This window comes from Microcebus murinus, chromosome 18, assembly GCF_040939455.1.
Source record: "Microcebus murinus isolate Inina chromosome 18, M.murinus_Inina_mat1.0, whole genome shotgun sequence".
NCBI lineage: Eukaryota > Metazoa > Chordata > Mammalia > Primates > Cheirogaleidae > Microcebus > Microcebus murinus.
In genome coordinates this window covers 40,167,684-40,189,969 of record NC_134121.1, presented here as the reverse complement: position 1 = coordinate 40,189,969, position 22,286 = coordinate 40,167,684, and the positions used below count along the sequence as shown (strand labels likewise).

The following is a 22,286-nucleotide window of genomic DNA, read 5'->3' as shown; positions in this document are numbered from 1 at the left end:
ACTTAGATATATTCTACCAATTAGGCCACATCTGTTCAAAACGCTGAAAGGCGGGCACTGTCTCTTTAAGAGCCATCCCACTCCTCTCCTTGAGTGATGAGGGCTGGGAGCATGAGGGAGTCAGATGCTGATTAAACAGTCCTACTGCCGAGCTCTGTTAGAAAATTACTGTAATTATGATCTAGTCCCAGCAGAGGGATGAGTTCCAATCCTGCTAATAACCCTTCCAGGTGCCTCAGATTCAGGACCCATGGGAGGCAGTGTCACAGGGCTCTGGCTGGGACCAGGGCCAGTGATGGCCCTTCTGTCTGGCCTATGCTGGCAAAGATAACAATGGCACCAGACCCCTCATCCTATCTTGGCCTCTTGAGAAGGCAGTGGGTTTTGGTTGTGTTTGTGTTTTATTTATTTATTTTTTGGGTCCTGACAGAGCTCCTGAGAGTCATTTTGTATGACAAAACTTCCCCTAAACTAACATGAAGGACCAGGAAAAGCACAGCCATGAGAGGGCAATCTGTCCTGAATCTCCCCGCTTCTGCCTGGGGACTGCAGTCAACACACCCAAAGTGTGGTGCATGGCCCCAGCCCCACCCAGCGCAATGCAGAGGGAACCGGAGCAGCTCCCTTTCAGCTGCAGATGCTGTGTTGTGTTTCTAGGTCCCTGTATTTCTTGCTCTGAAGTAGTACACAGGATTTCACTTGGTTTCAGCACTCCCCTTTTAGATTTCTGCCACAGCAAAGGGAAACAAGGGATGGTGATCACAGAGCTTGAAACATGAGAGACTTGCTGTAATGCAGCTCTCTGAACTGGCACGGATGGTCGGTCCTTTCCATTCAAACACAACATTTTCCTAGTGCAAATCTGCAGCAGCACAGGTGAACAGATCTCAGAGGTGGAGTGCAGGGGCTGGCCTGCCGGTTTTTAAACCCTGAAAGAGTCATGGCATTGAAATGCCGTATCTTATCAACTCAGCTGTGAGCTCTATCACTATAATCCGGTGGCTAAAGCACAAACTTCTAGAAGGCAGGGCCGTTTCTCTGTGCTTTGCCCTAAGCATACCTCAAATGCTCTGAGACAGTGATTGTCAGCCCGGGAAAATTTTGTCCCCAGGGGCTATTTGGCAATACCTAGAAACATTTTTGGTTGTCAAAAACTTGAGGATGTGGGGGGAGTACTATTGGCATTTAATGGGAAGAGGCCAAGGATGCTGCTAAGCATCCTAAATGTCCCCAACAACATACACTTATCAGGGCCAAAATGTCAATAATGCTGAGATTGAGAAACCCTGCATTAACAGAATGAAGTAATCAGCTCCAAGTTCTGTCCCCCAAAACTTGGAGATGTCGAAGAAATAATCGGAAATTTCCAGACACCAGGCGTTTTCCCAGAGGTGGAATATGTTAGTGACAGGCCCACAGTGGTGGTGGTGTGCCACTCTGGTGACTCCTGGCAGAGCAATGCTGGTGAGTCTGACGGTGTGGAAAAGGGAAATGTCCGCAGCCTGTTTTCTGTTCCACGATCGGATGTGCAGGATAGAAGGTGTCCAGCTGCTCGCCATCAGGTTGAGAGCCTCTGCAGTGGAACCAGATGCCCTCTTTGAGGACCAGCACTAGCAGCCTCTTGGAACTCACTCCTGTCACAGGAGGCAAGGAAGTGGCATACTATTGCCCATACAAAAATGCTTCTTTCAGTGGCACTCTGCCAGGTGGAGGGGTGGCGGACTGTGATGGGACCCCATGAGGGAACTGAACACACGCAGCTGCTGACAGCCAGCCAGCCCCATAGGCGGCTCGATGCCAGAGACACCAGAACAGCCTGGGCATCAGGAAAAGGAAGCCTAGTTGGCAGGGTTTGCCTAGAAACCAGGTCTGCAGGGGAGAGGACTTCATTAGAGGGGATGTTGCCAAGCCTCATACCAGGAAAGCCAGGTCATCTCTATCTACCACCCACTCCCCAGGAGACTGGGCAACCATCTTGCCTTGTTTTTAGCATGACTACACTTCTCAGCTTATACCTGCAGTCCCAGCATCATTATTAATAACTCCCCCCTTCACTCTCAAAGTGTCTCAGTTTGGAGAATAAATTATGTGGTCACCCTATTGTACCTCAGTTTCCTTTAATAAAGGAGTATTTTTTGCCATTATATTTATAAAATATTTTCATGCAGAATGGACTACATAAAGTGTATCATTAAATGTATCTTAAAATGTATCATTAATTGAATCTCAAAGACTGGCCATCAATTCACACTGAGGAGAGAAACAGCATGTTTTCTGAACAGTTTTTGATAGGGAAATAGGGAGAATAATTCAAATCTTTTGAAAAAGAAAAAGCTCTTTTTAGTTGTAAATTTCAAACTCTCTACCCAATCTTGATAAATTCTAATGGGAAATGAAATAGCTGGGCAGGAGGGAAGGGGGAGAAGCAAGGGGCTATGGTAATCCACAAACTAGAAAATGAGTTTGAGTCACTGGGCTGTATAGCAGGGATAATCCTCTGTGTGCTTTTTCTAAAGTCAGCCCTGCGGATTTTGCTGGAGCTCTGGGAATTAACAAATCAGTGCCACTCAAGATTTATCCTTCCAGAGCTGCTCCTAGTGGGAGACCTGTGGGGAGGTTTTTTATTTTTCGAGCCAGAGATGAAAGCATCACTGCCCCTGACATCTCAGAGTTTTGTTCTTAAGATGCAAAAAAAAAGAATATACTTTTGTTTCTTTTTTTTTTTTTTCCTTCTTGTTTCTCTTCAACTCCATCTTTCTCAGCCTGATTTTTAAAGGCAAGGGTCTCCCCTGCCCCCACCATGCATTATCTTTCACTTTGCATTGACACCCGCCTTACTGTGATGGCAAGGACTGGCACTGGTGTGAAATGTGGATTTCGAAGATGTCTCACTGGAGATGTCTAACTACAATAGAACTCCAGTAAGTCAGTAAGCAAAGCAGCTGACTGAGAATTTTAAGGGGCTTTCACTTAATTTCTTTTGCTGTGGCAGATTTTGTGTGATTTTGGCCAACTAGTCACAACCTTTCAGATCCTTGGTTTCATCACTTAAAAAAAGACTAACTGGTTATAAATAAGGAGGTGCAACTAGGGAAGCTAAATTGCTAAAAACAACAACAAAAAAATAAGTTAATGGTAACTTGAGATTGAGTCTACTCCTTATGTATTATATTTAGATAAAGTATCTGTCTCAAACAAACAGTAGGGGAGTATCTTGTTGGCCCCACCTTTGGTGCTGCTCACATTGAAAACGAAATCAACCTGGGTTTAGGGAATGAGACTTAAGAGGAATTCTCTCCTCTTTCCCATTTTATTCACTTCCTACCCTATTTTTGAATTAAATATAGATTTCTAAGAGGTATAATATTAACAGGCCATTGTACAGGAAAATTTATTTTTATTTTTTATTTTTTTAATTTTTTTTTTGAGACAGAGTCTCACTTTGTTGCCCAGGCTAGAGTGAGTGCTGTGGCGTCAGCCTAGCTCACAGCAACCTCAATCTCCTGGGCTCAAGCAATCCTCCTGCCTCAGCCTCCTGAGTTGCTGGGTCTACACGCATGCGCCACCATGCCCGGCTAAGTTTTTCTATATATATTAGTTGGCCAATGAATTTCTTTCTATTTATAGTAGAGACGGGGTCTCACTCTTGCTCAGACTGGTTTCGAACTCCTGACCTGCAGCAATCCACCTGCCTCGGACTCCCAGCTCCCAGAGTGCTAGGATTACAGGCGTGAGCCACCATGCCCAGCCTGAAAGATTGTTTTCTGAGCATTTATTTATTTATTTTTTGAGAGAGTCTCACTTTGTTGCTCAGTGCTAGAGTGAGTGCCGTGGCATCAGCCTAGCTCACAGCAACCTCAATCTCTTGGGCTTAAGCGATCCTACTGCCTCAGCCTCCCACGTAGCTGGGACTATAGGCATGCGCCACCATGCCCAGCTAATTTTTCGTATATACATTTTTAGTTGGTCAGTTAGTTTCTTTCTATTTTTAGTAGAGGCGGGGTCTCGCTCAGGCTGGTTTTGAACTCCTGACCTTGAGCAATCCACGCACCTCAGTCTCCCAGAGTACTAGGATTACAGGTGTGACCCACCGCGCCTGGCTGTTTTCTGAGCATTTAATGTTCTAAGATATCAGCTTGGACAATGCAGGCCAAACTGTACCAACCCTAGGTTAGATTATCCACTGGATGTCAGTAAATTCCTTGTAAATGATTATCTATAAAAGGCAGACATGCATTTGCTTCTGAATTTAGGATCTTAGCTTTTTTTTTTTTTTTTTGAGACGGAGTCTGGCTTTGTTGCCCAGGCTAGAGTGAGTGCGGTGGCATCAGCCTAGCTCACAGCAACCTCAAACTCCTGAGCTCAAGCCATCCTCTTGCCTCAGCCTCCCAATTTGCTGGGACTACACGCATGTGCCACCATGCCCAGCTAATTTTTTCTGTGTATATTAGTAGGGCAATGAATTTCTTTCTATTTAAAATAGAGACGGGGGGGGGGAGGGGAGGGGGGGAGGGTCTCACTCTTGCTCAGGCTGGTTTTGAACTCTTGACCTCCCAGAGTGCTAGGATTACAGGCGTGAGCCACCGCATCTGGCCTAGGATCTTAGCTTTTTAATTTTCCCTTCTTTACATAAAATCAAGGAAGGAAAAAATCTTCCATCTCTACTCCTCTCCTGTTTCACTTGCCAGAACAATTGGTGGTGACCATGCTACACATAATGTAGTTAGTTAAGTGGTCTCATGTTCCAGTTATCCAGTTAGTGGCAGTGAGTTGGGGATTTGGTTAGTGGAGTCAAACCAAGAAGGGTAATCTGATTAGTCACTTGCTGTCTGAGGCTGTTGGTGAAGATGGAGGCTGTTGAGTTGAGTGGGGAGCAATTTTGCTGGATGAGGTTTAATTACCAACAGACTGTAGGAATCTGCTGCTTCCAAAAGGTCTCCTTCAGAACTGTCTCCTAACAGAGAATGCCCTTCTCCTGTAGACAGTCTCATCAGCCCATCAAATGAGCTCTATCTTTTCTTGCATATAACAATGCCAGCGATAGCCAGAAAAGCTACAGACCAGATTTCCAATCAGTCTTATTTGTTTATATCTTTTAGGGCCAATCTAATATCTTTTCCCATGAAGTTTTATAGCTAGAAGGGTCAATTGTGGGGTCTACCCTACCGTACACAGAGGTGCCAAAAGACCTCTGCAGTTTGGGAAATAGTTGTTTCCTTTGGCCTACAGGTAGAGAAAGGACAGTTTTGTTTTAAATGCTGGAAGCCAATGGCTATGCTATTTAGAGAGCACTGAACTGTGTATAGGGTGTGAAAAAGTTAACCTTGACTTTGGTTGCTTTTTCAACCCCTTCTCATCCTGTCCCAGATACCTGCTCTTCTTCTTCTGGTATCCCCTTTTCTGGTGTCTCTCAGTTACAGAGCAGTGGCACAATAGTATTCCTGCCTCTTAGCCACCCAGCCTTCTAGACTTGGGTCCCTTTGTTAAACACTCTAGAACAATGCCCTTTGTTCTTACCTGTGGGCTAGGATTGGTGAGAAGGTTCCTAAAACGGGAGGCAATTGGTTCTCTTTGGTTCACCTGCTCATATGCTGCCACCTAGTGGTTCCTTCTTCTTTAGCACCCTGTGTAAAGTGGAAGGGACGTTATGGACACTTCTATGTTGCTTTTTATTTCGCTTGTGTTTTTTCCCTACTAAACCTAAATTGTCCCTTTTTTTCATCCATGTCTTTATTTTTTCATACACAAAAGGGTTTTATTTTTTAGCCCCTAAGTCATAAAATCTGGAAATGAATAGTTGGCATAAGTTTTTTTTTTTTTTTTAGAAACTTGGAATCCACTGATATCCTTGTTTGCACCTTGGCTTCTCTCTTTTGGTGATGTGAGATGAGTGTCTGACTCTAGGGCTACAGAGGGCTACAATCATTGCAAAGGAGAGGAGGGCTACTGCCAATCCAGGACTGCCCTGAACAGGTATTTCTAGAGATGCTCAGTTGCCTATCTTTTTACACAGGTAGCTTGAGTGCTGGGTATAGGCAACAGGAGAGGGAAACAGGAAGCCCTGAATCCATACTCAAGCCCTCCTCAAGGCACTTCCTCAGCAACTATCTGGGACTTGTAGTGCAGGACACAGAGGGATTGTTAACTGACTCGATGCCTGAACAGGTACTTTCCGATGTGCTGACTCCAAGGCTCTGTCTCTTTTCAGAAAGCTTCAACACATAAGAAAAAATAACCAACTAGCCAACGAAAGGAAGACTGATAAGCTGACCAGAAACCAGCAGACTTGGGTTCCAGAGATGACTCTGCCCTGAAAGACAATTGCAATTCTTCTTTGTCTGGGTTTTTATTTTTTTCCTCAGGTTGTGCCTTCCCACTTTGCTTGGAGGTGGTGAGAATGCCCAGAGCTGGCGTTTTGATATCATTACAAAAAGGAATTCAACACCATCACACATGGCAAGGCACCAAATCTGAATTTATTTGTGCTTTTCAAACCAGCTAGAACAACAAGCAACTTCCTCCCAGGGTTTCTCTCTCATCCTCTTTGTGACGAGCCTGTGGAAAAGGCAGATGTGGATATATGGACGTGTTTGGAGCTGGGGGTGAGCCATGACTAGGCAGGTTTAGTAACGGGTTTGATGAATGTGCCTCTTCCCACCTATCTTATTGGTGGTTCACAGTCACTACTTCAGTCTCTTCAGTAAAGGAGAGTCCATCACGGTGGTTGGTGGGGTGGCAAGAGTCGGGAGTGGGAGCTCTTGATAATCAGTTTCTTCATAAAGGCAAGGTAGAGAGAAGAATATGTTTCCTAAAGTAGAAAAAATAAATTAGCTTTTATTTTATTTTGTTTTATTTATTTTTATTTATTTATTTTTTTGAGACAGAGTCTCGCTTTGTTGCCCAGGCTTGAGTGAGTGCCGTGGCATCAGCCTAGCTCACAGCAACCTCAAGCAATCCTGCTGCCTCAGCCTCCCGAGTAACTGGGACTACAGGCATGCACCACCATGCGCGGCTAATTTTTTTTTTTCTGTTTTTTGTAGAGATAGGGTCTTGCTATTGCCCAGGCTGGTCTGGAACTCCTGGGCTCAAGCAATCTTCTTGCCTCGGTTTCCCAAAATGCTAGGATTACAGGCTTGAGCTACTGCGCCTGGACATACATTTGCTTTTATGATTCAAATATAGAAGTATAAAAGGGCACAGCGTGAAAAGTCTTCCCTCCTACCCTGTCTCACAGTCATGCAGTTTCTCTGTCTTTGGAGGCAACCATGTTATTGTTTGGTGTCTTTTTCCAGAAATACCTCATACCTATATAAGCAAATGGGTATCTGTAGCCTCGACTCCCTTTTTATTTTTTGTTTTATTTTTATTTTTTTTTGAGACAGAATCTCGCTTTGTTGCCCAGGCTAGAGTGAGTGCCGTGGTATCAGCCTAGCTCACAGCAACCTCAAACTCCTGGGCTCAAGCAATCCTGCTGCCTCAGCCTCCTGAGTAGCTGGGACTACAGGCATGTGCCACCATGCCCGGCTGATTTTTTTCTCTCTATATATATTAGTTGGCCAATTAATTTCTTTCTATTTATGTTAGAGACGGGGTCTCAGCTCAGGCTGGTTTCGAACTCCTGACCTCAAGCAATCCTCCCGCTTTGGCCTCCCAGAGTGCTAGGATTACAGGCGTGAGCCACCACGCTCGGCCTCTACTCCCTTTTTATACAAATGGGGCAAACTTGGCCTACCCTTCTTTGCTGCTTTTTTTTTTTTTTCACTTACCAATGTATTTCAGAATGTATTCTGTAACAGCTTTCCATTCTTTTTTACTGTTGCATAGTGTTAAATTCAATGAATGTACTATATTTATTTGACTAGTTCTTCATTGAACATTTAGGTTATTTCCAGTCATTTGCTATGACAAATGAACCTTGTGTGCATATCATTTTACACGTGTGCAAATGTAGCTGCAGGATAAGTTCCTAGAAGTGGAATTGTTAGATCAAAGAGAATAAGGAGATAAACAACTTTAAATAAATGACAAAGTGAAATAGGGTGAATTTGTTTAGATTTCACAGAAAAATTCCAGTCCTTCTGCATTTATGGTCAGGAAACAGAGTCCTCATTGGCAAAATCATAAAGTCAAACCTTGAGTGACTGGCCTGAGCTGGAGCTTTATGGTTGTACAAGGGCATCGAAGAGTAAGCTCTGTTGTTATGTATTTTTCTAAATAAATTCACTCAGCTGCTGCTGCACAACAGAGTGAGTCCTCACCTGGAAGACTCCGAGGACAGTTTGTATCACTGTCACACTGATGCAATCCTTCACCCCCAGCAATAAAGGCTGCTCCCATTTCAGGCCAGAAGATGGAGCTGGTATTGGGGGCCCTCCACCACCATCCCAATTCTAAACAAAATCCACTCTGCACCCAAGTGGCTCCCACTGATATCTCACCCAAATTAAGCACTCACTCCCACTGTTTTATTTATTTATTAATTTAATTTAATTTAATTTTTTTTGAGACAGAGTCTCACTTTGTTGCCCAGCTTAGAGTGTGAGTGCCATGGCATCAGCCTAGCTCACAGCAACCTCAAACTCCTAGGCTCAAGCAATCCTTCTGCCTCAGACTCCTGAGTAGCTGGGACTACAGGCATGCACCACCATGCCTGGCTAATTTTTTGTATATATAGTTTTAGTTGGTCAATTAATTTCTTTCTACTTTTTAGTAGAGACGGGGTCTCGCTCAGGCTGGTTTCGAACTCCTGACCTCAAGCAATCCACCTGTCTCGGCCTCCTCCCACTGTTTGAAAACACAAAGTGGTTCTTGTTCATAAAATACAATATATATAATAAATAAATATATATATATATATATATATATATATATATATATTTAAGAGACAGGGTCGACAACAACTTTGGGAGGCGGAGGCAAGAGTCTCGCTTGAGGCCAGGAGTTCCAGACCAGCCGGGGCAATAACGAGACCACGTCTCTACAAGTTTTTTTTGTGTTTTTTTTTTTAATTAGCCCGGCATGGTGGCACATGCCTGTAGTCCCAGATATTCAGGAGGTTGAGGCAGGAGTGTTAGGGACAGAAAAACAAGAGGTAATAAAATGATAGGAGCAGAAAAATGACAAGGGGGTTGGGTGCGGTGGCTCACGCCTGTAATCCTAGCTCTCTGGGAAGCCGAGGCAGGCGGATTGCTCAAAGTCAGGAGTTCGAAACCAGCCTGAGCGAGACCCCCCGTCTCTACTAAAAAGTAGAAAGAAATTAATTGGCTAACTAATATATATAGAAAAAATTAGCCAGGCATGGTGGCGCATGCCTGTAGTCCCAGCTACTTGGGAGGCTGAGGCAGCAGGATTGCTTGAGCCTAGGAGTTTGAGGTTGCTGTGAGCTAGGCTGACGCCACGGCACTCACTCTAGCCTGGGAAACAGAGTGAGACAAGAAAGAAAAGAAAAAAAAGAAAGAAGAAAGAAAGAAAAAGAAAAAAAAACATTAAAAAAAAAAAAGAGACAGGGTCTTACTTTGTTGCCCAGGCTGGAATGTAATCATAGCTCACTGGAACCTAAAACTCCTAGGCTAAAGTGATCCTCCTGCCTCAGCCTGCCAAGTAGCTGAGACTACAGGTGCATGCCACCATGCCTGGCTATTTTTTTAAATTTATTTTTTTGTAGAGACAGGGTCTTGCTATGTTGTCTAGACCGGTCTTTATTTTTTTGAGACGGAGTCTCACTTTGTTGCCCAGGCTAGAGTGAGTGCCATGGCGTCAGCCTAGCTCACAGCAACCTCAAACTCCTGGGCTCAAGCAAGCCTGCTGCCTCAGCCTCCCGAGTAGCTGGGACTACAAGCATGCACCACCATGCCCAGCTAATTTTTTTTTCTATATATATTAGTTGGCCAATTAATTTCTTTCTATTTATAGTAGAGACGGGGTCTCGCTCTTGCTCAGGCTGGTTTCGACTCCTGACCTCGAGCAATCCGCCCGCCTCGGCCTCCCAGAGTGTTAGGATTACAGGGGTGAGCCACCGTGCCCGGCCTAGACTGGTCTTAAACTCCTGGTGTCAAGTGATCTTCCAGCCTTGGCTTCCCAAAGTGCTTGGGTTACAGGCATGAGCCACTGTGCCTTGCCAAATCATATTTTTTTTTAATTTTTTTTTTTGAGACAGGGTGTTGCCTGGACTAGAGTGCAGTGGCATCATCATCACGGCTCACTGCAATCTCTAATTCCTGGGCTCAAGTGATCCTCCTGCCTCAGCCTCCCAGGTAGCTGGGAATATAGGTGTTTGGCACCACCAAACCATATTCTTTATTACTTCAAAGTTAATTTGATTATGTTCCACAGGAATCCTCATACTGGATTCCTAATCTTTGTCAGTCATATTGTAACATGTGGGCATTTGGGGGAAATGGTGTCCTGGATTTGAGAGCTATGGATAAACCCAGATCTATCCTTGTGGCAAACATTCCTATTTATCTCCCAATATCCATTCTCCTATTTTTATTTAATAATGAACCTTTCATCTTTAAGGTGGACACAGGGCTATCAGCTTTCTTTGCAGCTTGTATCTGGCCAATGGGATGTAAGCAGAAGTGTGTGCGCAACATCTGTGAAGTGTCCTTAAATGGTGAGGGTATGCCCTTGTCCTTTCATTTTTGGCTTTCCTGCTGAGTAGGATGCAGACAGGACAGCTGGAGCTGCAGCATCTATCTTGGCCATGAGGTTACCTTGGGAATGTTGGCCGCACACAGAGGAGCAAAAACAGAAGATACTTGGGACCTGGATACCTTGGGCCACTTTCCTCCAGATTTTTATGGAAGAGAAAAATACATTTCTGTGTTAAAGTTAAGTCATTGTTATGTTGGATTTTCTGTCACTATTAATTGAACCCAATCCTAAATGACACAGTCCCCAAATTTAGGAAAAAAACAATTCCAGACTTATTTTCTTTCAATGGTGACTCATTAGCATTACTTTGGGAAGTGAAGAAAAGTTACTTCACTGGCAACTCTCATCTTTCAAAAAGAAAATGAAGTCATTGCCTACAAATTCTGCCCAACTAATGGGCAGTTCATTGACAATGGTTCTGATACCTGGGCTTCATTTTTCTTCCACTTCAAAGGCGCTTGTGAGATACTCCTTTGGAACAATCCCAATGAGGTTGTTCAGTTCTCCTACCCACCAGCCATACATGTTATACTCCTGAAAAATAAAAAGAAGACAGTTCAAGTTGAAATTTGGTCATGCTTCTGCTCATGTTGCAGTGAGCTCATGAGAGAGTCTGTTGGGTGCTTTCTTTGTTGGCGCCATCAGAATGAACTATTAACATCCCTGATGGGATTAGTAAATTTAAAAAAGCCATCCAAGGCCGGGCGCTGTGGCTCACGCCTGTAATCCTAGCTCTTGGGAGGCCGAGGCGGGCGGATTGCTCAAGGTCAGGAGTTCAAAACCAGCCTGAGCAAGAGCGAGACCCCGTCTCTACTACAAATAGAAAGAAATTAATTGGCCAACTGATATATATATAAAAAATTAGCCGGGCATGGTGGCGCATGCCTGTAGTCCCAGCTACCCGGGAGGCTGAGGCAGAAGGATCACTCGAGCCCAGGAGTTTGAGGTTGCTGTGAGCTAGCCTGACACCACGGCACTCACTCTAGCCTGGGCAACAAAGCGAGACTCTGTCTCAAAAAAAAAAAAAAAAAAAAAAAATTAAAAAAATTAAAAAAGCCATCCAGAGGAAGCATTTTAAAATAAATGTTTTCATTTTGCCATATTCCTGTCTACATTGTAAACTTAGCACATTTGATGCCAGTGTTGAAGAGGAGCAATTTTTTTTTTTTTTTTAACCAAGCAGAATGGTATGGCTTATTCAGAGGAAGTTGGGCACACACTAAAATGCCAGAACTCTAAAGATATTCAGGCAGGCAGGTCATAGTTCAAATCAATAATATTTATCAAGCATCTTCTATGTGCAAAGTGCTATTTGAGTTCCCATGAGGTATATAATGATGAATCAGAAGATTGCTTGCTCTTTGGGAGCTTACAGCATAGAGTAATGGGCTTTGGAGTCAGACAGACTGGGATCTAATCCCCGTTTGGTCATTTATGTGAGTTTAGGTCCTAGCTTTAACTTCCTCATCTATAAGAGCAGGGGTAATGTCTCCCCTCCTCCATGCTGTGGGGATGTAAGTGACACTGCTGAAGTGAAAACAACTGAAAGTGTCTGATACATAGTAGGTGTTCTAAACATTAGCTTCCTTCCCTGGAAGAGGTGGGAGGTTGACAGATACATCAATAATGACAGGCAGGGATAAGTGCCACAGAAAGGGAAAAAAAAAAAGAGGGGGGATGAGAGGGTTTAAAGAGGATTTAAGTCAGTGGTCCCCAACCTTTTTGGCATCAGGGACCAGTTTCATGGAAGACAATTTTTCAATGGACTGGGGAGGGGGATGATTTAAGTGTATTACATTTATTGTGCAGTCAAACCTCTCTGTTAATGATAATCTGTATTTGCAGCTACTCCCCAGCACTAGCATCACTGTCTCAGCTCCACCTCAGATCATCAGGCATTGGATTCTCATAAGGAGCATGCAACCTAGATCCCTTGCATACGCAGTTTACAGTAGGGTTCATGCTCCTATGAGAATCTAATGCCTCCGCTGATCTGACAAGAGGTGGAGCTCAGGTGGTGATGGGGAGTGGCTGTAAATGCGGATGAAGCTTTGCTTTGCTCGCTCAGTTCAGCTCATTCACCATGGACTGGTACCTAGTCAGCGCCCTGGGTGGTGGGAGAGGGGTTGGGGACCACAGGTTTAAGGGGTGGTCACAGGGGTGAGGATAACGATCCTTGAATACAGAAGAGCTTTTCAAAAGCACACCAGATGTTGAACATTATGGTACTATTTCTGGAAGCACCAGAAAAAAATGTTTTATTTCTTTTTTTTTTTTTTATTTTTTTATTATTAGTACTGCCTCTATGGAAGTTTTATTTCTTTTGAAGGAAGTAAAATTAAGATGAAACTGTAAGAATGGGAAATATCATATATTCCAGTTCAACTGGATTTGGGGTTCCAGAGAGCTAACTATCTGCTTTTTTTTTTTTTTTTTTTTTTGCACATCTGGCTGCTGAATTCTAGGAAAAAAATAAAAGAAAGAAAACTAAATTGGTGACATGTAAAATTCAGGGTCCCTAGCATTAACTGGTGATCTTTTTGTCTCTACATAGTGATATCTGCCTTCATCTAACTCTGCTGCTTTCCTGCCCTCTCAGCAAACAATCTCTTCTCCACCTGTGAAGAGAAAAAAGAAGCCATCACGGCCGGGCGCTGTGGCTCACGCCTGTAATCCTAGCTCTTGGGAGGCCGAGGCGGGCGGATTGCTCAAGGTCAGGAGTTCAAAACCAGCCTGAGCAAGAGCGAGACCCCGTCTCTACTATAAAAATAGAAATAAATTAATTGGCTAACTGATATATATATAAAAAATTAGCCGGGCATGGTGGCGCATGCCTGTAGTCCCAGCTACCCGGGAGGCTGAGGCAGAAGGATCACTCGAGCCCAGGAGTTTGAGGTTGCTGTGAGCTAGGCTGACGCCACGGCACTCACTCTAGCCTGGGCAACAAAGTGAGACTCTGTCTCAAAAAAAAAAAAAAAAGAAGCCATCACATTTGTCAGCCTCTGCTACCAAAGCAGGAGCTTACCTGTACTGACAACTATCTGTCTTTCCCATTAAAGTCATCCTCTGGTTTAGACTCTCACAATGTGCACTTTTAACCTCTCCCCTTCTTTCTTTTAAAACAATTTTTTTTAACTTTTTAATTTTTTTTTTTTGCCACAAGAAGATTCAGAAGAGACCTTTTCTTTCTTAGAGATGAGGTTCTGTGGGGACTGACCTCTGCCTCTAATGTAAATGGTTTCTTCCATCAGCACTGAAAGGTGTTCAAGTTTCTTTCATCTTTGAAAACAACTATTAAATCGTCCCCACTGCATGTCTACTTTCCATTTCTACTAGTCTATGCCAACTTACACTTCACACACTTATCAGAAGAGTTTACTCGCTCATGGCCCCAACTTCTTCCTTTCTATTCACTCTTCAAGCCACTCTAATTGGGCTCTGCTTCCATCACTCTACTTACACTCTCTCCGTGGTCTCCTTTAACATCCTGGTTGCTCAGATTCTCTGGTTACTTCTCAGTCTTTAACTTACTTGATCCCTCAGTAGTGCTGGCCATTACTGATCCTTGTTGAGGCATTTTCTTCTCTTGGTTTCCCTCCTACCTCTCTGGTTGCTTCTTTTTTCATTCTCCTTTGCAGGCTCATCTCACTCCGTTCTGCCTTCTAATGTGGTTGTTTTTCAGGGTTCTGTCCTGGCCTGCTTGTTGTCTGACTTGAAGCACTTTCCTTGAGCAATCCCATATGCCTCTGTAGTTTAACCACCATGTCTGTGTTAATGACTCATGACCAGAGCTCCAGTCCACATCTAAGTGTTGGACCCCAAAAGCCAAATGCATGTCCACTAAGCTGCTCAAACTCATTATTTCCTAAATTTAACCTATAATACTGCTTCTATCCCCATCCCCACTCCCAAACTATCTTTCTTTACCTTCTGTGTTCTCTGTCTCAGTGAGTGGTACCACAGTGCACTCAGTTATCAAACCCAGCAGTCATTCCCAGTGTCAACCCCTTTTCATTGAGTCCTTGAGCCCTGCCAATTCTCTCCGTCCAGAATGTTACTGGAATCCACCATCTTCTCTTTATTCCCTTCACTAATACCCTAGAGTCATGTAACTTTCATCTCCCATGAGGACTATAGAAACAATCTCCAAATTGATCTCTGTATCTGCATTCTTGTTCTCCTCCAGTCTAGTCACTCTGCAGTCAGAATCTTTCCACAATGCACATTGATAATGTTGCTGCTGTGTTTGAAAACTTTCAGTGGGTTCCCACTGTCTCTTGTCAACTTCTTAATAGGGTGGACAAGACCCTGCATGACCCATTCCTGCTTACTTCCCAGCATTATCATTCACACCCTAAGATCTAGTGTCCCTTAGTAAAACAGAACTTGTCTCAGCTACTCATATGGGCTATAGTCTCTCACCTTGGAGCCTTTCCTCTGCCAGTTTAGCCTCTACTTCCTCCTCCATTTCATGGGGCACATTCCTAAGCAACGTTCAGATCTCAATTCCTGAGTCACATATTCTCTAGAAGTCTCTCCTTGCCACTCTGTGCAGCGGTCCCGGCTACATGGTCCAGAGTGCTGTGTACTCTGCTTCGCTGGAAAAGAGCTCATCACTCTGCCTTATATCTGCCTGTCTTTGTCTCAGCATCAATCACGAGATGGAAAGTTCTGAGGGCTGCACTTTCTTGGTTTTGTTTGCTGTTATATTCTCAACATTCAATACTAGATCCAGCACAGAGTGTGGCCAAATAAATACTTGTTAAATGAGGTTCTGATGAAATGAAGGAGGCAGTGGGAATTTGTACTCTCAGTTGAACAGAGTTAGTTACAACTAATTCCAAGATATTCCCCTGGTGATTGAACTGGTTATGGCAGAAAGAGATCAACTGCCTTTGGAGACAGGCTCCCCAAGTATGGGGAAGAGTCTCAAATACCACAAGAATTAAGACTGATCCCCTTAGGACCAGGTAATTGCCTTTTAAAAAATCTATGTTAAATGACTGAATGTGTCCATCCACCACCTCTTCCTACTGTGCACCTTCCTATTCTCCCCCTCTCCCAGGCCAGCTTCTACCTACAGTTTACACTGCCTTATGGGAAATTACCCAGAATCCCTAGCTTATGCCTGTCAGGATGTTTTTAAGCTCCTCTTGGTACAAGTTATGTTACTGTCCATTTTCAACACTGAACTTAGGGCAGTTCCTGCCTCAAGTTTTCTTGTAGTGCTGCCTTGTGTTTACCGAGTTGCTGAAATGTCCTTATCTACAGGGCCTGCTGTGAAGGGGAAATACATACTCCATCTTTCTCTCTTACTGTAGCTCATAAAAACTAGCTTTAGCTCTTCTGCTATTTCACAAGCAGAGAATGGGCATAATGTTGTCTGACAGCCTTTTGATCCAAGTCAACTTGCTTAAACATGTGTGAAATGTGGTCTACCTGCCAGATGCTGTCATCTTCCATCACCTGCAGGGGATAGGATAAGGCATTTGCTCCCTGGGGACTGCTCAAGACCCCTGACTTTGACTCACGCTTTGCAGCACCCCGCTTTAGCTGTAATGCCAGGAGTAGGGACCAATCCTTGGGAAGGTGCTCTCTGCCAACTCGAAGAGGGTGCAAACAGGAAGCAGATGAGGCACAGCAGGGCACCTGCAAAGGCTGGGCTCCCAGTCTGTTTGCTCTTGCTGGAGGGGAACACTGACCCTGCCGACTGCAGATGTAGTAGCTTTACCACAGTGGTGAGAACCGAAATGAGTGAAATCAACTCTCTGCCCTTCAAAACAAAAGAGCACGCAGAAGTATAAGGAGGATGGCACAGTCTCAGAGACCATATGTATCCTGCTGTGGGAGCCTGGGAGCTTAATCAAAGCACCTACAGGTCCTGAGATCCGACTGTCTTTTCCAGATTTCATCCCTTGGCTGGATACCCAAAAAGGGCTGCAGGGCTGAGATGTTTAAAGCATGAATGGAAAATTTCTAGCTTTCTTTCCCACTACCACCCCCCATGCATTGCTCCAGCCCAGTCTGAACACCACGAGGTATTTTAAAATAATTTCTACTTTGATGAATTGCTGGGGAGTCCACAATTGCTCATAATCAAAGGGAGAAAAATGCAAATGAGATCCGGCCGAGAACTATCACCACCAAACGTTTATTTCACTGCACAGTGCCAAAAAGAATTAAAACAACATTAAACTCACAGCAATCATGTTTAAGCCCTCGTTTCCAAGTGCCAAATTGCACCACTCTGGATCATACAGATGTTCGTTAATTATGCTAATTTTTATTAAACTATTAAAATGGAGAGAATACTGGCTCAGCCAGGCAGACCTCAGCTCTGAATGAACTCTGCTCTTGTCTAAAGGTGCTAATTTACTGCATTTTTATTAAGTTGCTGATTCTTGGATTTTAGTTTTAGGATGGCAGAGAGAACTAAATTTCTGGAATCAATGTTTTCCATAAACCCTGACTTCTCTTTGCCCAGATGTTTGGAAAGACTAGGGAAATGTTGAAAGGGTCCTCAAAGACCTGAAATCTCCAATGCAGAAGTGTTTCTACCTTTCAGTTGGGGATACATACTTACAAGTGGCAATGCTAAGGCATCAGAATGATACATGCTCCTCACTCCATTACTCTATATATACTATGAATGGCAGAGCTAAGATTTTAATTATACAAAATTGTTAAATGAAGATGCTTTAGATAAGAATATAAAAAGTTATTTAAAACAATCCTTCACATCAGTGCTTGCTTCTTGCCACAAAATCTTTTTAGACGTCATTTACCCAAAACAAGTACAGCATGTGGTTTGTTCTTTTCATAAATATTTCTAGGCTTGATTAAACATCTGTTTCTCTCAACACCAACCTTGCCCCACCTCCTTGAACCCCTCCCAAAACAAGAAGTCTTAACTGTGGACTCCATTATCTGATTGGAGAAGCTATTGGCCTGGATGAACAGAGCGTTGAATGAACCTGAAATAGACGCAGCACTCACCATCAGCAACAATCAAAAATGTTTATGGGGGATTGCACACACGCCATAAAAGGATTTATGCTGCTAATCTCTATCAACAAGGAAAAAAAAAATCCTACCAAACCTGCCATAAAAAGAACAGCAAATTCTATAAACAAAAAGCAGTATGGCCACCAACAACGGGCATGTCACACAGCTTGACTCTGCCTCCAGTGGTTTCCTATTGCTGTTTATGGTTTCAAGACTATCATGGACCTCCTCGGTGCTCCTCCTGTCACAGGGCCCTGAGTCCCTGTGTGGTGCTGCAAATACCCTGTCAGTAGGTGTCAGGGGATATCAGGGGAAAACCAGCAGGCGCCTATCATAAGCCTTAAAAGAGATTAAATACCCCTACTCCATGATTGCTACATTTTAATTTCTCTCCTCCCTGCTGGTTCCTATTTGTATGAGCTCTTCCATGGCTCCCCTGGAGTAGCACAGACATGACCTGGAATGACCATCCTGTCTTGGGATGAGAATTCAATTTCTAGGCTCAGTGAATCCTAGGCTGTTCCAACAAAAGGAACTCACCATCCTCCAGGGCACAGATGCTTAAACTGGAGTCTGTGAACCCCTGGCTTATCTATGGATAGATGTGAAGGGATCTTTGAACTCCCTGAAACTGGTGTAAAATTTTGTGTGTATGTGTACGTGGGGTGAGGGCCAGACCTTTCATCAGATTCTCAAAGGGTTTATGAACCCTTTGCAGTTTAGCAACCAGCACTCTCAGGGGAAAAAAATCAATGGTCTTTATGGTCCAGATCTGTACATCAGCCCGGTGTGGCCATCCCCCCCTCTAAAAAACTGCAATGCAGGATAATCAAGAATCCTCATTCCTTCCATGCTGGGTTTCCTAGGCTTCACCCTTCAGGGGGAGAGGCTGTTTCTTCTTCAAAGTCTGACTAAACTTGCTTATCCTTTCTAAGGCACCATGTCTATAACTGTGACTTAAAAGTTGTGGCGTCTTATCATTGTTTTCATTCAAATCCAGATGATGGCTTTTGGAGCAAGTTGTTCCTGTCAATTCTCCTGAGAATGTTCCTAACAGAAATATTCTCTTTTCACATTGAATTGGGCTCCAAGCCTCCGTGGAGCAAGATTCCCGGAAAATGTCTCATACTTTTGCTCTTTTAACCATCAAATTTTACTATAGCAGTGCTTGTAAATAAGAGAATTTCTTTTCAAGAGAACAATCAATCAGCCCCTAACATGAAAGATCAATAAATCTTTGATATATGTATGAGAAAGGTGAATCAATCACAGAATTATTGGTTTATGATTGCTTATTTCTCTTATTAGTGCTTTGCATCATATATTATTATTAGTAAAGATGGGAAATTTGAATTCCTAAGCAGAGTAGATTGTAATATTCCAGGGTCAGCCAAAAACATCATATTTTTAGTGTGGATTAACCCATAAATTCTCTCTCCTAAAATCCAGCTTTGGAAATTTAATGCTTTCTTAGGATATCATAAATTATTACATAAATTGAGGGCTCTAATTCAGTACCTTTCCAACTTTTGAGAAAAACAAGGCTGGGAACAGGAATTGTTCACCAAAGACAAACAGGTGCTTGTTTTTCAGCACAAATAGTTTTGTGAAGAGATTTTCCAGGAGAAAGGAAATGGTCAGTTGGGTGGCTGGTGGGTTAGTGGTGTTGGAACCTGTGAAAGGATCGAAGCTCAGAGCTTGGCTGAAACCTTAGATAGCTTGGCGGACTCTTCAGGCTGTTTTACAGTGTGTTTTAAGTTCTTGGCAATCATTTTCCCTTTTTCCATTATTCAGAGTTTTGGTCTATAAATCATAATAAAAATGAATCATTAAATTTGCCTCAATTGAGCTAGTTTTATTTATTGTTACATTTCAGGGAACTTGCTAACCTGAAGATTGATGGGACTGGATGCAGGGGAAGGTGTGTGAGTGTAAGGAAGGGGACACAGAAAGGCTGGGGGGTCAGAGAAAGCAGTCAGGGGGCTCATGGTGACAGCTCTACAAAGTGGCCTCCCCCCCACCAGCTAAGCACTGAGTATTCTGAGAAGAGGAACGTGTCATCTAGATGGAGGGTCTGAGAGTGCTTGAGTGTAAAGCTTATGTCCTGAATAGGGTGGGAGTGGATGGTGATCAAATCAAGGCCAGGGAGGTGTGCAGGGCCTGTGCACACAATGAACGTTGGTGGTGATGGGAGTGTGTGAAAACACAGAGTGGGCGTGCAAGTGCTCGTGATAGAAAAATCATAAGCTGTGAGGAAGGTAAGAGGGAAGGCCAAACAGGGCTATGAGAAAGAGAAACAAAAAAGCAGCACACAACTTGAACTTTACCTAAAAGAAGAGAGAAAGGATAGAGGGAAGGTAAACACTTTGCAGATGGGAGAAAACAAGGTGCCAAGTACAGAATTCAGGAACAATAGAGACAGCAGCATTTCGGAGCTGATAGAATTGTGATACCATGTGAGACGGGCGTATTAATATGTATTCCATAAACTGCGCAGCTCACAGCTCTGCACCGCTCTGTTTTGCTCTGACCGCAGTACCAGCCTCAGGCACCACAACACAATTTGGAAACAATGTGACGGAAATGTTTAATCTGCTCGGCCCATCTGTGCTGCGTATTTCTCCAGATCTCCCTGAGAGAGGCGCCTTGAATCTCCACATTGCCTTTAATATTCTCCTAAATCACCTCCCCACTGCACTTCAAGGGCCATTGCTACAATATCACAGGTTCATCTAAAGTGCAATGGGGAGGGGGTGTGAGGGGAGGCGCAGGCCTGGAGATTTTTTATTTTAAAATAATTTCCAGAGATCGTCTTTTCTGCTTCCTTTAAAAAAAGAAGTTATTTTGCTGTTGCCGTAAGGTTATTGAGGTTGTTTGGTGCAAAACAGGGTAGGATAGAGTGGAATCATTCTCCAAAGAATTATTTTTATTAATCTCGATTCTCTCAAATGGACATGGGAGGGAGTTAGCAGATGCTTGTTTTCTCGTTTCTCTCCTTGCACCTTGCTAGGGTGATGTGTTCATCTGGGGTTGGTGCCTCTTTCCTTTACACTCTTGGCATCAGGTACTGGCGTGGTGGTTCCTAGGGCCAACCCTGACCCTGCTCCGCTCTAAACAAAGCCGTCTTGTTCAAGACAAATATACATTTAGTCTCTGGTAAACATGCCCTCATCAGGAAAGGATACTGTCTACATTATTAATTTTATCTAAAAACCTTATATTTTCTCTTTTTAAGTACAGATGTTGGGTGTCAGATTTCTGATGCCTTTCCCCACATGACTGTGCCAGATTCAGCAATTTGGGTCTAGAATGTAGAAAGCTGGGGTGGGTTTTGGAAAAAAGAGGGGATGACAAGTCATCATGTTCCAGAACCTAGACAAATGGAACAGAGTTGCACATCACCAAGAAAATTAGGATTCCTTTTGCTTTGTGAATTAAAGAAATGAATAATTTAATCCTCAAGATTGTTCCAGCGAGGGAAAGCCAACGTCCCAGTTGCGGAGCCTTACAGCCTGTCGGTGTGTTACATCATCTGCACACATAGGCGTTTCCATGACAACCGCTTATAGCTTCATTTCCTGGATCCCTCTAGGGGGTGTCACAGCCAGATCCACCTGCTTTTCACCCTACCCTCGGTGGGGTCATGGTAAGGTCGCCAGAATAAATGAACGCGGGTACTAATGATCTGTTTACTGCTGTTTATGCTCTGTGTGTGTCAGGGGCACGCACATTTAGAGAGCTCATTATGGTTGCAATTAGAATGCACCATCGCTAGATATTTAACTCCTTTTTCTTTTAAATTAGCATTTTAATAACATTCTTTGAGCAGAGAAACAAAATGACCATTTTTCACGGACAAACTTCTAGCTGTAGGTGCAACTTTAATGGCAAAGTTGTGAAGGGGAAAGAAGGGAGAAAAAAAAAGGCCATTTTTACTACTTTTACCCTCCTCCTTACCAAAAGGATATTTTTATTTGCTTTCTAACACACTCAATTTCCTAAATTTGTTTTGAATCCAATTATTTTGGGTGGTTTAAAGTACCGCACTCTTGTTGGACGGAAATTAGCAGCGATTGAAATTAACTTTTTATGTGACCTGTGAAAGGGGCTAAAATAATTACAAGTGTGTAGAAGAAACTCTCTCTCCAAAAGACCCTTGCTGTAGGATTGGGCTGTGATTAGATGATACCGTTATCAGGATATCTTTATACAGCAACTGCAAGGGCTTTTTTTCTTTTAAAAAGGTGATTGCAATTATTGTTTCTGTTTTATAATTCTGAGGACTTTCTTATAGAGAATAAGTAATGACAAAACCTTCTCATTATAGATAGGATAAATAAGCAGAGAGAATGAAAACAGCAACAGCACCATTTACCATTTAAAAATGGTGAGAAATTGGAGCATGAAAAAGCAGGAGAGTTGGAACGGGAAAGATACAACGTAGAGACCCACTCGGTCAGAATGTTTCATAAGGCATTGCTTTTTAGGAATCAGCCAACACCTTTTCTAGGTGTTTACAGATGCTCTGTTTGTGTAAAGTACAGTGAAAAATAACAATTTGAATGTTTCGATTATCTTTCCCAGTCCGTTCCATTTTCATTATTTATTTCCTATAAATCGGGACC

At 43.3% G+C, this 22,286-nt stretch overlaps 2 protein-coding genes across 3 annotated transcripts in view; one reads left to right on the top strand and one right to left on the bottom strand.

The window, feature by feature from the left end:
* PNPO (pyridoxamine 5'-phosphate oxidase) overlaps positions 1-22,286 on the top strand; it is a 200,072-nt gene that overhangs the window by 160,806 nt on the left and 16,980 nt on the right. The window lies entirely within an intron of this gene.
* SKAP1 (src kinase associated phosphoprotein 1) overlaps positions 6,459-22,286 on the bottom strand; it is a 274,963-nt gene continuing 259,135 nt past the window's right edge. For both annotated transcript variants that reach the window (XM_012766026.2, XM_012766027.2), the window contains exons 12-13: positions 11,082-11,190; positions 6,459-6,808 (exon numbers count right to left, since the gene is read on the bottom strand). In XM_012766026.2, the coding sequence (XP_012621480.1) occupies positions 11,089-11,190 (102 nt within the window). In that variant the 3' untranslated portion in view covers positions 6,459-6,808; positions 11,082-11,088. The remainder of the gene's footprint in view (positions 6,809-11,081; positions 11,191-22,286) is intronic.